The sequence below is a fragment of the Loxodonta africana genome, chromosome 14, assembly GCF_030014295.1.
Source record: "Loxodonta africana isolate mLoxAfr1 chromosome 14, mLoxAfr1.hap2, whole genome shotgun sequence".
NCBI lineage: Eukaryota > Metazoa > Chordata > Mammalia > Proboscidea > Elephantidae > Loxodonta > Loxodonta africana.
This window is the reverse complement of record NC_087355.1, coordinates 41,567,388-41,583,061: the sequence shown is the minus strand read 5'-3', so window position 1 is coordinate 41,583,061 and position 15,674 is coordinate 41,567,388. Positions and strand designations below refer to the sequence as shown.

The 15,674-nt window shown below is 39.0% G+C and overlaps 1 protein-coding gene across 1 annotated transcript in view; it reads right to left on the bottom strand.

Annotated features, from left to right (window-relative positions):
* The window catches only part of NECAB1 (N-terminal EF-hand calcium binding protein 1), a 162,530-nt gene that overhangs the window by 80,417 nt on the left and 66,439 nt on the right, over nt 1–15,674 (bottom strand). Inside the window, exon 5 of the mRNA XM_003408247.4 lies at nt 1,220–1,317. Coding sequence (XP_003408295.1) covers nt 1,220–1,317 — 98 coding nt within the window. The remainder of the gene's footprint in view (nt 1–1,219; nt 1,318–15,674) is intronic.

The following is a 15,674-nucleotide window of genomic DNA, read 5'->3' as shown; positions in this document are numbered from 1 at the left end:
TTCTCTCCATTTGGTGCACGGATGTCAGCCTGGACTGTTGCCTCACAATCATTCACGGGACTCCCTTTGCCTCTCTCCTAAATTTGATTCCCTTTGTTCTGGGTCCCAAGTCTTCCTTAGCTTATTACCTTGTTCAGGTAGTTTCCTTAGAAACCGCATGCACGTGTGTCAGAAAATGTCTTTACCCTCACATTGAATTGATGCTTTGACCTTGAATAGAATGAATTTTAGAGTGAAAATCACTTTACTTCAGAATTTTGAAGGCATTTCTTCATTTTCTTCTTTGCTTCATGCAGATAATTCCAGTCTGGACCTTGCCTCTGAGATCTAGACCTGTGTATCCTGTATGTCCAATGGCTTATCCAACTCTCCTTAGATGTCCCAAAAGAAGCTTAGATTCAATACATCTAAAGAGAACCTGTGATGCTACTCCCTCAAACCAGGTCCTCTTCTAATGTTTTCTATCTTGGTAGGGTCACTATGCAAGTACACATCTTCCTGATTCTATCCTCCCATATCCTCTACCCCAATCTCAAGCTAATTCTAGTATTGTCTTTTTTAAAAAAACTGCATGAGTCTTCATACCTCTGCTTAAAACAGTCCCTGATTTATTTGCTTTTAGGATATAGGACTAAACCTTTAGCTTTGCTGACAATGTCATGAAAAGGTATGGCCCCTCCCCACCATGCCAGTTTCATCTCACATCATGGCACCCTCTGTCTCTCTGCACTTCAGCCTCATTGTTAGTTTTCATTTCCTTGAATGCCCCATGGCCCTCCTGGCACAGGGCCTTTGCACATGATCTTCCCTGTGTCTATTTCTCCCCTGTTCTGTATAACCACTTCCTTTTCTCTCTAAGTGCTCGGGTGCTATCTCCTCCAGTATGAAACAGGTGCTGCATCATGTTTTTCTCTCTGTCATGATATACTGTAATTACTTATTTATACACTTGTCTCCTCACCAGACCATGAGCTGCTTAGAGCAAGGGAAATTTATCTTTGTATCCTCCAGACAAAACACAGTATCTGACACAGAGTAAGTGCTTTGTAATTATATCGCAAATAAATAAAACAGCTCATTTAATAGCAAGAAAAAACAAATTATCAGTAATGAAAGACATCAATGCTTTTATGATAAATCAGGAAACAGGTGTAATCTTCAAGAAAAATATTTTTCAAAGAAAAGATGTTATAGAAAATAAACTTCAACATTTCCTTACTTTCTTTGTTTTGCCCATTGCCTTCAGGATGGAAAGATTTAGGTCTTCAAGGGCTGCTAGTACATTCTCATATTCACCCAAGTGCTGAGAAAAATATTCTGAAAAGTGAAAATATTGAAATAAATACATGTCTTGAATTTAAGTAATCATCAAACAAAAAAATCAACTGATGATTTACTCCATGAAGACTAAAACAAATTTAAAAAGTCAGCTATAAATGAAAACTGGAAGGTTTAAAATAAGACTAACTGAGGAGCCAATGCACTCATTTTATTCAATGAAAACAAACCAGGAGGTTACCATTATATTCTTTCCTACAACTAGGAAAAAAATGAATCCAGATGTATTGACAAGACAGTTTCAATAAGAAAAAAAAAAACCAGTTCTCAATAGCATGTTATTATAGATCTCACCGGGATAGCAATTTTAGAAAAAAAAAAAATCAGCTGCATTTTATTTTTTCTCCTGGGAGACATTTCAGGCAGGTAAGCTCTTTTCAAGTCGAAGAATCAGTGATACTGTAAAAAGCAAGAGGGAAGTCTCCTGTGGCACCTTCTATGCAACTGTCCCTGTCATGATCTAATTTTTTTCAACAATTTTAGTGGAGAAAAAAATACGTTCATCCCATTTTTCAGTAGGTAGGAATAAGTAATATACTAGATGTCCCAAACAAAATGGAAAGGATGGAAACACACACTGATTCCAAATTAGTTAAGTTGAAATATAATACAGATAAATGCAAAAGCTTGAATTTACTTACAAAAATCAATTATATGTTCCTAAAATACGAAAAATCTGGCATAACAGAAATCCATACATTGAAAAGATCTATAGCTTTCAGTTACTAGAAAATCAATAGCCCTCACCATTACTGAGACCTCGTGAAGAGACAAACTGTCCTTTGTTAAGGTTTCTCTCTAATGTGCCATAAGTACTTGTGGAATTAAATTAAAATGGTAAATATAATCACATATAACCCAATGCTGTTGAGTCGATTTTGACTCCTAGTGACCCTGTAGGACAGAGTACAACAGCCTCATAGGGTTTCCAAGGTTGTAAATCTTTATGGAAGTCGACTGCCACATCTTTCTTCTGTGAAGTAGCTGATGGACTTGAAGGGCTGACCTTTTGGTTAGCTGTCACCAGGGCTCCTTTTAATCACATATAAGCCCTTTAAAATCACTGGGATAAATTTCAGCATGTTTGACTGAAACTGCCTTGATTAATTTATATAATTCTCCATATGGAACTATTTATTCACATTGATATTAATGACAAATGTAAAGTGCCATTGTCTGATTTATTAGGTAATGAACAGACTTCTTTAGAGAAGAAAGAAAACACAGGTGAGCAATAAATCAGTTCTAGACTAAGGCTATCAAAATACAGTCTGCTTCCACATAGATTAAATACAAACAACATGTTTGTGAAAAAAAGCAAAATGTATTCCTGGTTATGCATTCCTTAACAATACTGTGTGGTGTGAATCACATCATATAAAGGTTTTTATAGGAAGGGATTAGTTGAAAGATAAATAAGAAATGCTTCAAATAACATTGATGAATGCTTCAAAATAACATTTTAGCTCTTGGTTACCATGTTGACTTTCTGATAGTGCTGACAAAGATGTCTGACCTGGTCTATGCAATTACTTGTAGTAAACAGTCTCAGTTAAAAAAAAAAAAAAAAAAAAAAAAAACTTCATGAACCAGGAAGCAGTTGACAGGACTGTAAAATGTTCTTAAGTTAGGAAAATAATAAATATGAGAATACAGTTCATACTAAGTTGAAACAAGCAGAAAGTATAAAAAAATGCACAAATCTGAAGTCATGCATAATTAAGCATTTTTATTTTAATACATACAAAAGCCTTAAGGAAGACTGTGATGGGGGTTTTAAATGCAAGCAGACAGAAAAAAAAATGGTGCTAAAAAGCAGGGTTATGAAAAAACAAAACAAGAAGTAAAGCCACCTTTTTTTTTTCCAAGTCTCAACACACTTCAAGAGTTATTTATTTAAATAAAAACTACTGGGAAAGTAGTATTCAGGAGCTTAGGCTGAGCCAAAGACAAACGGGGAGGCATGGAGACTGTGGGTTCAAATGGACAATTAAAGCCACCTTTTAATAAAGTATTTATATATTGCTCAATCAGTGAGGGTCCCTGGAGAGAATTTAAGCAAACTTTCTACCCGGAAGTGGACGTAAGCATACACATGTAGGCACATGCTGAATGAAGCATATGAGAAAGACAGTAATACAGGCTTTGGAGCTGACACCTATCTAGCCTTCATTCATTCACTCATCCATTTGTCCATTCCAACTGTCCAAGTAGTTAGGAAAAAACAACCACTCCCCTAGTATTATACTAGACGGTAAAGGAAATTACTCTGAGAAAAGAGAGAATTATAAGTCCTTGATAGGAAGTTAAGTTGAGATTATAAGGGTAAGGCTTATTTTAAAGCGGTGCAGTTCACTGTCACTCAAATTGTTATAAAACTTAATCAACAAGGGACATATGTCTGGAAGCCAGGCAATGGAAGTTAGATGAAAGAGCCAGAGACATATAAGGCATATAAAAGAAGATAATTCCCCTCTACTTTGTCATGGTCAGTATCCATTTACTCATTCCACTACTTAACGCATGTTTATTCAGTGGCGCACTGGTTAAGAGTTCAGCTGCTAATCAAAAGGTCAGTGGTTCAAATCCACCAGCTGCTACTTGGAAACCCTATGGGACAGGTCTACTCTGTCCTGTAGAGTCACTATGAGTCGGAATCAACTTGATGGCAGTGGGTTTATGTGCCAGGTAGGAGTCTCTGGGTGGTGCAAAAGGTGAACATGCTTGGCTGTTAACCAAAAGCTTCGTGTTCCAGTCAAGCCAGAGGTGCTTCAAAGAAAGGCCTGGCAATCTACTTCAGAAAAATCAGCCACTGAAAACCCTATGATGCACAGGTCAACTCCGACAAACATGGAATTGACTCGGTGGCTCCACAGGAGAAAAGACCTAGAAATCTACTCCCATAAAGATTATTGTTGTTGTTAGGTGCCATCGAGTTGGTTCTGACTCATAACGATCCTATGCACAACAGAACGAAACACTGCCCGGTCCTGAGCCATCCTTACAATCGTTGTTATGCTTGAGCTCATTGTTGCAACCACTGTGTCAGTCCACCTCGTTGAGGGTCTTCCTCTTTTCTGCTCACACGGTACTTTGCCAAGCATGATGTCCTTCTCCAGAGACTGATCCCTCCTGACAACATGTCCAAAGAATGTAAGATGCAGTCTCCCCATCTTTGCTTCTAAGGAGCGTTCTGGTTGTACTTCTAAGACAGATTTGTTCATTCTTTTGGCAGTCCATGGTATATTCAATATTCTTTGCCAACACCGCGAGTCAAAGGCGTCAATTCTTCTTCGGTCTTCCTTATTCATCGTCCAGCTTTCACATGCATGTGATGCGATTGAAAATACCATGGCTTGGGTCAGGCACACCTTAATCTTCAAGCTGACATCTTTGCTTTTCAACACTTTAAAGAGGTCCATAAAGATTACAGCCTAGGAAACTCTTTGGGGCAGTTCTACTCTGTCATATGGGGTCACTATGAGTTGGAATCAACCCAACAGCACCTACCAGCAACACATCATGAAGAAGATATAGATATTCCAGCAAGCAACTGCAATACACAAGATCATTGTTATGACAGACAAGGTGCAACTAAAATTCCAGGCAAGGAATGCCCGAGTAGGCCTAGGGCAAGTCAGGGAGAACTTCATAGAGGGGTCCCCAACGAGGGCTGACTTACCTGATGAATAGCCTTAACCAAAGGGAGGATAACCCCTGTGAATAAAGTCATGGAGAAGGCAATATCTTGTCATGGCTGGAGAATATGTGTAACTCAGCTCTGCTAGGGCATAAAGGACAGGAATTAAAGATAATTGAGGACAGGAGGCAGCAAGGAAGCAGGATGCTGATTTCAGTGGTAAGAGATGCTGGGTGCATTGGAAGCATTCCTTTCTAGGATCTCTCAATTTTATACTTGTGTCCAGGTCAGTGTTTTTTTCTCCATCTGCATCAGAATCCTCTCAGGTCCCACCACTCAACATGTGGTCTGTGGACCAGCAGTATCACCATCACCTAGGAACTTGCTAGAACATAGCAGCTCGGGCCCACCAGACTTACTGAATCAAAATCTGCATTTTAATAAGATCCCAGGTGATTTGTATGCACATTAAAGATTGAGAAGTATTTCTCTAGGGAACTTGTTAAAAATGCACGTTATTAAAAAAGTTCCAGACCTGTTAAATGAGATTCCCAGGAGGGAATGAGGCCCAGGAGTCATCATTTCTTACAGGCTCCCTAGGAGATTCTGATACGGATTAAATGTTGAGAGCCACTATGGGCAATGGAAAGTCAGAGATGATTTTGAAACGGAGACTGACATCCTCAAATTTGTCTATTACAAAGATGATCTTGGATGCAGGGTGGAAAGTTTGGGGAATATTGCAATGAGGAAAAACAAAGACAGCATCAATTGCTGGGGGTGATTTAATTGCAGATACAAGGGCAACATGCTAAGCCCATCGGTATAAAAGATGGAGGTCATACCAAAGCTTTGAGATTAAAGGCGATATTTATAGGGACCTAGCATTTAAGCAGTATTATCTGCAAGCCTCAAGATGTGGCAAGAAGGGAAGGAAGGCCAGTGATGCCCTTGGTAGTGACTGAGCTGGGACTACTGCTTCATTCCTGTTACTGTGACTCATGTTTCTCATTTGAACCTCAATGCCAGTGTGAGCTGGGCAAGTGTGTTTTGTCCTTAAATTGTCTTAGAGAGAGAGAGAGAGAGAGAAGGATTCAGATCAAATATTGCTTCCTCGAGACCCTTATTTTTTCAAAGAGAGTAACTTCCTGGAGAAAAGATCTACTTTTATTGAAATCTGCCTGTGGGTTGCTTGGGCATATGTAAAACAGAGTTGTGCAGTTGGCATGGAAATGGGAGAGAATCAATCCTCATCAATTTAAGTGAAGAAGCTTTGACTGAATTATATACATGAAAAATATTGAATTGGCAAATGTTTGTGTTATCTATAATTTTACAATAAAACATGCGAAAAAAGCTGAAGGAAATAAACTGTTAACATTTGTTAAAAAAAGAGAAACTTTGAGAAGTAAAAAGAGGTTGGACATTGGGTCTAACAAAAGAATAGGAAACGACTTAAAAACAGATGAATTAAAAAAGTTTTCTAACAGAAAGAAACAATCTACTCATGGATCCCACCCACTAACCAAATGTGATAGAGATACTGGCAATATCTCTAACAAAGTGCTAAGCAGAGGTCAGTTTCTTCCTTTCCTACTGCACCTAATTGATACTGTAGCATCAATAAACTACCGAGTTTTTTCTATTCTGCATCTCAGTCCTCCAAGTTGTTTTAAGGTCTGGTCTAAGAATTCCAAGTCAGAACCAGAGGACCTATAGCTGCCACAAAGACTGCACTTGGTCACTGGCCTCACAAAGCAACCTCTTGAATTTAGGTGAGTCCCACAGTATGTACCTTGCTATAATCCCCTTGGGAGTATTCTAAATAGGAGAGATAATAACTGAGATGGAAGAGAGTTAGAATACCCACACTCTGAATAGGGGCACCAGTTGGGAATCTAAGGACATAGGTTTTTAAAAATTTTTTAATTGTGCTTTAAGTAAAAATTTACAAACCAAGTCAGTCTCTTATACAAAAACTTATACACTCCTTGCTATATACTCCTAGTTGCTCTCCCTCTAACGAGACAACACACTCCATCCCTCCACTATCTATTTTCTTGTCCATTTGGCCAGCTTCTGACCCCCTCTGCCCTCTTATCTCTTCTCCAGACAGAAGCTGCCCACATAGTCTCATGTGTCTACTTGATCCAAGAAGCTCACTCTTCACCAGTATCATTTTCTATCCCATAGTCCAGTCCAATCCCTGTCTGAAGAGTTGGCTTTGGGCATGGTTACTATCTTGGGCTAACAGAGGGTCTGGGGACCATGATCTCTGGGGTCCTTCTAGTCTCAGTCAGACTATTAAGTCTGGTCTTTTTACAAGAATTCAGGGTCTGCATCCCACTGCTCTCCTGCTCCCTCAGGGGTTCTCTATTGTGTTCCCTGTCAGGGCAGTCATCAGTTATAGCCAGGAAACACCTAGTTCTTCCAGTCTCAGGCTAATGTAGTCTCTGGTTTATGTGGCTGGCCCTTTCTGTCTCTTGGGCTCATAATTACCTTGTGTCTTCAGTGTTCTTCATTCTCCTTCGGTCCAGGTGGGTTGAGGCCAATTGATGCATCTTAGATGGCACCTTGGTTGCTTCCATCTTCTTGCTATTGTAAACAATGCTGCAATGAACATGGGTGTGCATAAGTCTGTTCGTGTAAAGGCTCTTATTTCTCTAGGATATATTCCAAGAAGTGGGATTGCTGGATCGTATGGTTGTTAGATTTCCAAAGTGTTTGTACCATTTTACATTCCCACCAGCACTGTATAAGAGTTCCAGTCTCTCCACAACCTCTCCAACATTTATTATTTTGTGTTTTTTGGATTAATGCCAGCCTTGTTGGAGTGAGATGGAATCTCATTGTAGTTTTGATTTCCATTTCTCTAACGGCTAATGATCGTGAGCATTTCTTCATGTATCTGTTAGCTACCTGAATGTCTTCTGTAGTGAAGTGCCTGTTCATATCCTTTGCCCATTTTTTAATTGGGTTATTTGTCTTTTTGTTGTTGAGTTTTTGCAGTATCATGTAGGTTTTAGAGATCAAACGCTGATCGGAAATGTCATAGCTAAAAACTTTTTCCAGTCTGTAGGTAATCTTTTTACCCTTTTTGTGAAGTCTTTAGATGAGCATAGGTGTTTGATTTTAGGAGCTCCCAGTTATCTAGTTTCTCTTCTGCATCATTAGTAATGTTTTGTATACTGTTTATGCCATGTATTAAGGTTCCTAGCATTGTCCCTATTTTTTCTTCCATGATCTTTATCGTTTTAAATTTTATATTTAGGTCTTTGATCCATTTTGAGTTCATTTTTCTGCATGGTGTGAGGTATGGGTCTTGTTTCATTTTTTTGCAAATGGATATCCAGTTATGCCAGCACCGTTTGTTAAAGAGACTGTCTTTCCCCCTTTTAACTGTTTTGGGGCCTTTGTCAAGTATCAGCTGCTCCTATGTGCATGGATTTATGTCTGGATTCTCAATTCTGTCCCATTGGTCTATGTATCTGTTGTTATACCAGTACCAGGCTGTTTTAACTACTGTGGCGGTACAATAGGTTCTAAAATCAGGTAGAGTGTGGCCTCCCACTTTGTTCTTCTTTTTCAGTAATGCTTTACTTATCCGGGGCCTCTTTCTCTTCTATATGAAGTTGGTGATTTGTTTCTCCATATCATTAAAAAATGTCATTGGAATTTGGATTGGAATTGCATTCTATCTACAGATGGCTTTTGGTAGAACAGACATTTTTACAATGTTAAGTCTTCCACAAGCAAGGTATGTTTTTCCACTCATGTAGGTGTCTTTTGGTTTCTTGCAGTAGTGCCTTGTAGTTTTCTTCGTATAAGTCTTTTACATCTCTGGTAAGATTTATTCCTAAGTATTTTGTCTTCTTGGGGGCTACTGTATATGGTACTGATCTGGTGATTTCCTCTTCAATGTTCTTTCTGTTGATGTAGAGGAATCCAACTGATTTTTCTATGTTTATCTTGTATCCTGATACTCTGCTGAACTCTTCTATTAGATTAGAACACGGGTTATTAGAGGAGGTGCAGATCAATGTAACTCCAGTTGTCCTACAATGCAATCACCAAGGGACACGTGCCAGGTAGCCACAGTTTCAATGGCCTGGAAGAGGACGGTATCATCCTCTGATTTTCTAGGATCCAGACTTGTCCCTCAGCACTGCCCATGCTCTGGCAATGCAAGCTGGTGCTGCCCTGCAGGCTGACCAGTGGTGCCTAGAAAAAAACAAACCAAACCCATTGCCATTGAGTCGATTCCAACCCATAGTGACCCTATAGGACAGAGTAGAACTGCCCCATAGAGTTTCCAAGGAGCGCCTGGTGGATGTGAATTGCTGACCTTTTGGTTAGCAGCTGTAGCTCTTAGCCACCATGCAACCAGGGCTTCCAAAAGAAACCTTGCAAGGACCTAATAATCCTTTTTTTCTTGGAGTTTTTTGTCCCTAAATATTTATCAATCCTACTTATAGACTTTATCTTTTACAATAGTTCAATATTGGCAGACAACATTTAAGTAGATTAGAATTTAGACTATTAAATATATTTAACCTTGCTCACAAAGCTTTCTTATAGATATGCTTTCAGATCAAGCACTTAGATACATGAGCTTTCACTGCAATTATTCTTCACCCATCTAAAAATATCTCAAAATACTTAGGTACTAGGTTCAAGATTTACAAGAGGTTTCTGTTAGTTAGGTTATGAAACCACTTATAAACTTGGGTAGGGTCAAGAAAGTAATAATAACACTCCAATGGGTTTTAGATCAGAGCTAAAGATGACTCAAATATAAAACCAAAGCCTCAGTGCTAGAGTTCAAACATGTTTAATTAATTAAAATTGAATTATGTATAGACTGCTAGCAAAAAGATATGGCCTAATGCTGCTAAGTAGGAAGGCCTTCACAATTCTATGTAAAGAGTGAATAGTTTTGGCACTCCTATATATTTTTTTTTTATATATATATATATATATTTTTTATATGCTGCTGGTAGATGTGTACACTGGAAGAACTTCTGACCCAGTAATTACTCTTTTAAGACTCTACCATACAGAAATATTTGTATAAGAGTGCAAAGACAATACCTACAAGATTATTTACTTCCATCCTATTTGCCCTAGTGGAAAGTCAGAAGCAACCTAAGTCCATTAAAAGGGACTTGGTTGAATAAATTAAAGTACAATGGAACATCACACAGACTAAGAAAATGAGGCATAATAGTATGCAGTTAGATGAAATATGTCCTGAATATATATAGTATGATTTATTGTTGGAAAAAACAATATAAGCTCAAATATATCAATATATGCACAAAATGTCTGGAAGGATATGTTCTAAGCAGTGTCAGTGGAGGCGAGTATCGGGGGAGAGAGAGGTGAATGAGAGACAGGCATTGACAGTTTACTTGATACGTCAACATACTTCTGTATTGCCACATTTTTAAAAATAATAGGTAAGTGCTACTTTCATCCATCACTTGTCTGTCATACTGTGGTGGCTTGCATGTCGTGATGCTGGAAGCAATGACACCGGTATTTCAAATATGAGGAGGGTCAGCCATGGTAGACAGGTTTTGGCAGAGATTCCAGACTGAGACAAACTACAAAGAAGGACCAGGTGATCTACTTCTTAAAAAATTGGCCAGTGAAAATCTCATGAATAGCAGAGGAACATTCTCTGGTATAGTGCTGGGAGATAAGCACCTCAACATGGATGGCACTGAAAATACCACTTGGGAAAACTGCCTCCTCAAAGTAGAGTCAACCTGAATGATGTGAATGGAGTCAAGCTTTCCAGACCTTCATATTCTGATGTGGCACAACTCAAAACGAGAAAAAATGGCTGCAACAATCCATTAATAACCAAAACATGGAATGTACAAAGTATGAATCTAAGAAAACTGGAAGTGGTCAAAATGAAATGGAATGGGTAAAGATCGATATCCTCAAAGACCACATCCTTCAGTATGGATTACACCTCAGCATAAAGAAAACAAAAATCCTCACAACTGGGCCAATAAGCAATATCATGATAAATGGAGAAAACATTAAAGTTGTCAAGGATTTCATTTTACCTGGATCCACAATCAATACCTACGGAAGCAGCAGTCAAAAAATCAAATGACACATTGCATTGGGCAAATCTGCTGTAAAAGACCTCTTGAAAGTGTTGAAAGGCAAAGATATCACCTTGCAGGCTAAGGTGCGCCTGACCCAAGCCATGGTGTTTCCAATCACCCCATATGCATGCGAAAGCTGGGTGATGAATAAGGAAGACTGAAGAAGAATTGGTGCCTTTCAATTGTGGTGTTAGAGAAGAATATTTGAATATACCATGGACTGCCAAAAGAATGAACAAATCTGTCTTGGAAGAAGTACAACCAGAATGCTCCTTAGAACCAAGGATGGCAAGACTACATCTCACACACTTTGGACATGTTATCAGGAGGGATCAGTCCCTGAAGGACATCATGCTTAATAGAAATTCAGTGAAAAAGAGGAAGGCCCTCAATGAGATGGATTGACACAGTGGCTGCAACAATGGGCTTAAGCATAACAATGATTGTGAGGATGATGCAGTACTGGCAGTATTTCATTCTGTTGTACATAGGGTTGCTGTGAGTCAGAACCAACTTGATGGCACCTAACTACAACAGGAAAACCCTGGTGGCATGGTGGTTAAAAGTTATGGCTGCTAACCAAAACGTTGGCAGTTGGAATCCACCAGGCGCTCCTTGGAGACTCTACGGGGTAGTTTTACTCTGTCATATAAGGTTGCTACAAGTTGGAATCAACTTGATGGCAATGGGCTTGGTGTTTTTTTTTTTTTTGGAACAACAACAGTGAGCAGAAATAGACTGTTATTGGCCATTTTGAATCAGACAATCACTTGTCTGTGGCAAGAAACTAGGAAGATAGCTACCGGGACAATCCACTAGAAGAGATACATCTTTGTGCCCATTCCAAAGAAAGGTGATCCAACAGAATGCAGAAATTATTGAACATTATCATTAATATCACACGCAAGTAAAATTTTGCTGAAAATCATTCAAAAAGTGTTGCAGCAATATATCAACTGGGAACTGTCAGAAATTCAAGTTGGATTCAGAAGAGCACAAGAGATATCACTGCTGACGTAAGATGGATCTTGGTTGAAAGTAGAGACTAGCAGAAAGATGTTTACCTACCTGTGTTACACTGGCTATCCAAAGGCATTCGACGGTGTGGATCATAACAAATTATGGATAACATTGCAAAGAATGGGAATTCCAAAACATTTAATTGTGCTCATGCAGAACTTGTATACAGATCAAGAGGCAGTTGTTCCAGCAGAACAGGGGATTAGTTAAAAATCAGGAAAGGTGTGTATTCTTTCACCATACTTATTCAATCTGTATGCTCAGCAAATAATCAGAGAAGTTAGACTATATGAAGAAAAATGCGGCATGAGGATTGGACGAAGACTCATTAACAACTTGCAATATGCAGATGACACAATCTTGCTTGCTGAAAGCAAAGAGGACTCGAAACACTGACAAAGATCAAAGACTACAGCTTTCAGTATGGATTACACCTCAACATAAAGAAAACAAAAATTCTCACAAGTGGACCAATAAGCAACACCACGATAAGCAGAGAAGAGGTTGAAGTTGTCAAGGATTTCATTTTACTTGGATCCACAATCAACGCCCATGGAAGCAACAGTCATGATGTCAAAGAACGTATTGCATTGGGCAAGTCTGCTTTGAAAGGCCTCTTTAAAGTGTTAAAGAGCAAAGATGTGCCTAAGGTGTGCCTCACCCCAAGCCATGGTACAGGCATATGTCTAACATATTGCGGGTTTAGTTCCAGACCACTTCAATAAAGTGAATATTGTATTAAAAGGAGTCACACAAATTTTTTTGGTTTCATAGTGCATATAAAAGCTATGTTTACACTATACTATAGTCTATTAAGTGTGCAATAGCGTTTGTCTAAAAAAAATACTTTGTTGTTAAAATATGCTAACCATCATCTCAGCCTTCAGTGAATCATAACCTTTTTGTTGGCAGAAGGTCTTGCGTCTATGTTGATGGCTGCTGACTGATTAGGGTGGTGGTTGCTGAAGGCTGGGGCAGCTGTGGCAATTTCTTAAAATAAGGCAACGATGAAGTTTGCCGCACCGATTGCTTCTGGCTTCCATGAAAGATTTCTCTGTAGCATGCAATGCTGTTTGATAGCATTTTACCCACAGTATAACTTCTTTCAGAATTGAAGTCAGTTCTCTCAAGCCCTGCCCATGCTTTATCAACTAAGCTTACATAATATTCTAAATCATTTGTTGTTGTTTAAACAATGTTCACAGCATCTTCACCAGGCATAGACACTGTCTCAAGAAACCACTTGTCTTTGCTCATCCATAAGAAGCAACTCCTCATCTGTTAAAATTTTATCATGAGATTGTAGCAATTCAGTCACATTTTCAGGCTCCATTTCTAATTCCAGTTCTCTTGCTATTCCTACCACATCTACAGCTACTTCCTCCACTGAAGTCTTAAGTCCCTCAAAGTCAGCCATAAGGGTTGGAATCAACTTCTTCCAAACTGTTAATGTTGATATTTTGACCTCCTCCCATGAATCACAAATGTTCTTAATGGCATCTAGAATGCTGAATCCTTTCCAGAAGGTCTTCAATTTACTCCGTCCAGACCCATCAGTGGAATCACCACCTATGGCAGTTATAGCCTTATGAAATATATTTCTTAAATAATAAGACTTGAAAGTTGAAATTACTCCTTGATCCATGGGCTGCAGAATGGATGCTGTGTTAGCAGGCGTGAAAACAGCATTAATCTCCTTGCACAGCTCTATCAGAGCTCTTGAGTGACCAGGTGCATTGTCCATGAGCAGTAATATCTTGAAAGGAATCTTTTTCTGAGCAGTAGGTCTCAACGCTGAGCTTAAAATATTCAGTAAACCATGTTGTAAACAGATGTGCTGTCATCCAGGCTTTGTTGTTTCATACACAGAGAACAGGCAGAGTAGATTTAGCGTAATTCTTAAGGGCCCTAGGATTTTTGGAATGGGAAATGAGCATTGGCTTCACAAGCTGCATTAGCCCTTAACAAGAGAGTCAGCCTGTCCTTTGAAGCTTTGAAGCCAGGCATTGACTTCTCTCTAGCTGTGAAAGCCCTAGATGGCATCTTCTTCGCAGATAAGGCTGTTTTGTCTACACTGAAAATCTGTCGTTCAGTGTGGCCACCTTCGTCAGTTATCTCAGCTAGACCTTCTGGAGAACTTGCTGTAGCTTCTACATCAGCACCTGCTACTTCACCTTGCACTTTTATGTTATGGAGATGGCTTCTTAAACCTCATGAACCAACCTCTCTTAGCTTCCTCAACTCTCTCAGCTTTCATAGAATTGAAGAGAGTTAGGGCCTTGCTCTGGATTAGGTTTTGGCTTAAAGGAATGTTGTGGCTGGTATGATCTTCTATCCAGACCACAAAAACTTTCTCCGTATCAGCAATAAAGGCTGTTTCACTTTCTTATTATTCATGTGTTCACTGGAGTAGCGCTTTTAATTTCCTTCCATAACTTTTCTTTTGCATTCACAACTTGGCTTAATGTTTAGTGCAAGAGGCCTAGCTTTCAGTCTATCCTGGCTTTTGACATGCCTTCATCACTAAGTTTAATTATTTCTAGCATTTGCTTTAAAGAGGCATCGACTCTTCCTTTCACTTGAACACTTAGAGGCCATTGTAGGGTAATTAATTGGCTTAATTTCAATATTGTCATGTCTCAGGGAATAGAGAGGCCCGAGGAGAGGGAGAGAGATCGGGAATGGTCAGTCAGTGGAGCAGTCAGAACATACACATTTATCAATTAAGTTCACTGTCTTATGTGGACGTGGTTCGTGGTGCCTCAAAACAAATAGTAACATTAAAGATCACTAATCACAGATCACCATAACAGATAAAATAATAATAAAATTTTTGAAATATTGCAAGAATTACCTAAATGACATGAAGTGAGCACACACTGTTGGAAAAATGGCACTGACAGACTTGCTTGATGCAGGGCTGCAACAAATCTTTAATTTGCAAAAAAAAAAAAGCAATATCTGTGAAGCACAATAAAGCAAAGTGCAATAAAATTAGGTATGCCTATATTTTCAATTGCTTCATATGCATGCAAAAGCTGGACAATGAATAAGGGAGACCAAAGAAGAATTGATGCCTTTGAATTATTGTGTTGATGAAGGAATATATGACTGCCAGAAGAACGAACTCATCTGTCTTGTAAGAAGCACAGCCAGAGTAGTCAGCAGACATGAGGACTGCAAGATTTCTTATGTACTTTAGACATGTTATCAGGGAGGACCAGCCCCTGGAGAAGGACATCATGCTTGGTAAAGTAGAGGGTCAATGTGATGGATTGACACAGTGGCTGCAAAGATGGGCTCAAGTATAGCAATGATTGTGAGGATGGTGCGGGACCAGGCAGTGTTTCGTTCTGTTGTACATAGGAATGCTATGGAGTCAGAACTGACTCAATGATGCCTAACGACAATGACAACAACTACTACTTTCATAATTAAAATTATAATCTTTAAAAAAAAATACTTAAAGATTTGAATTCTAGGTCCATAATTCTGTAAACTAATGAGTTAAGTCAGAGCAACAGAAGGAAACTTTCAGATGCTTCAAAATT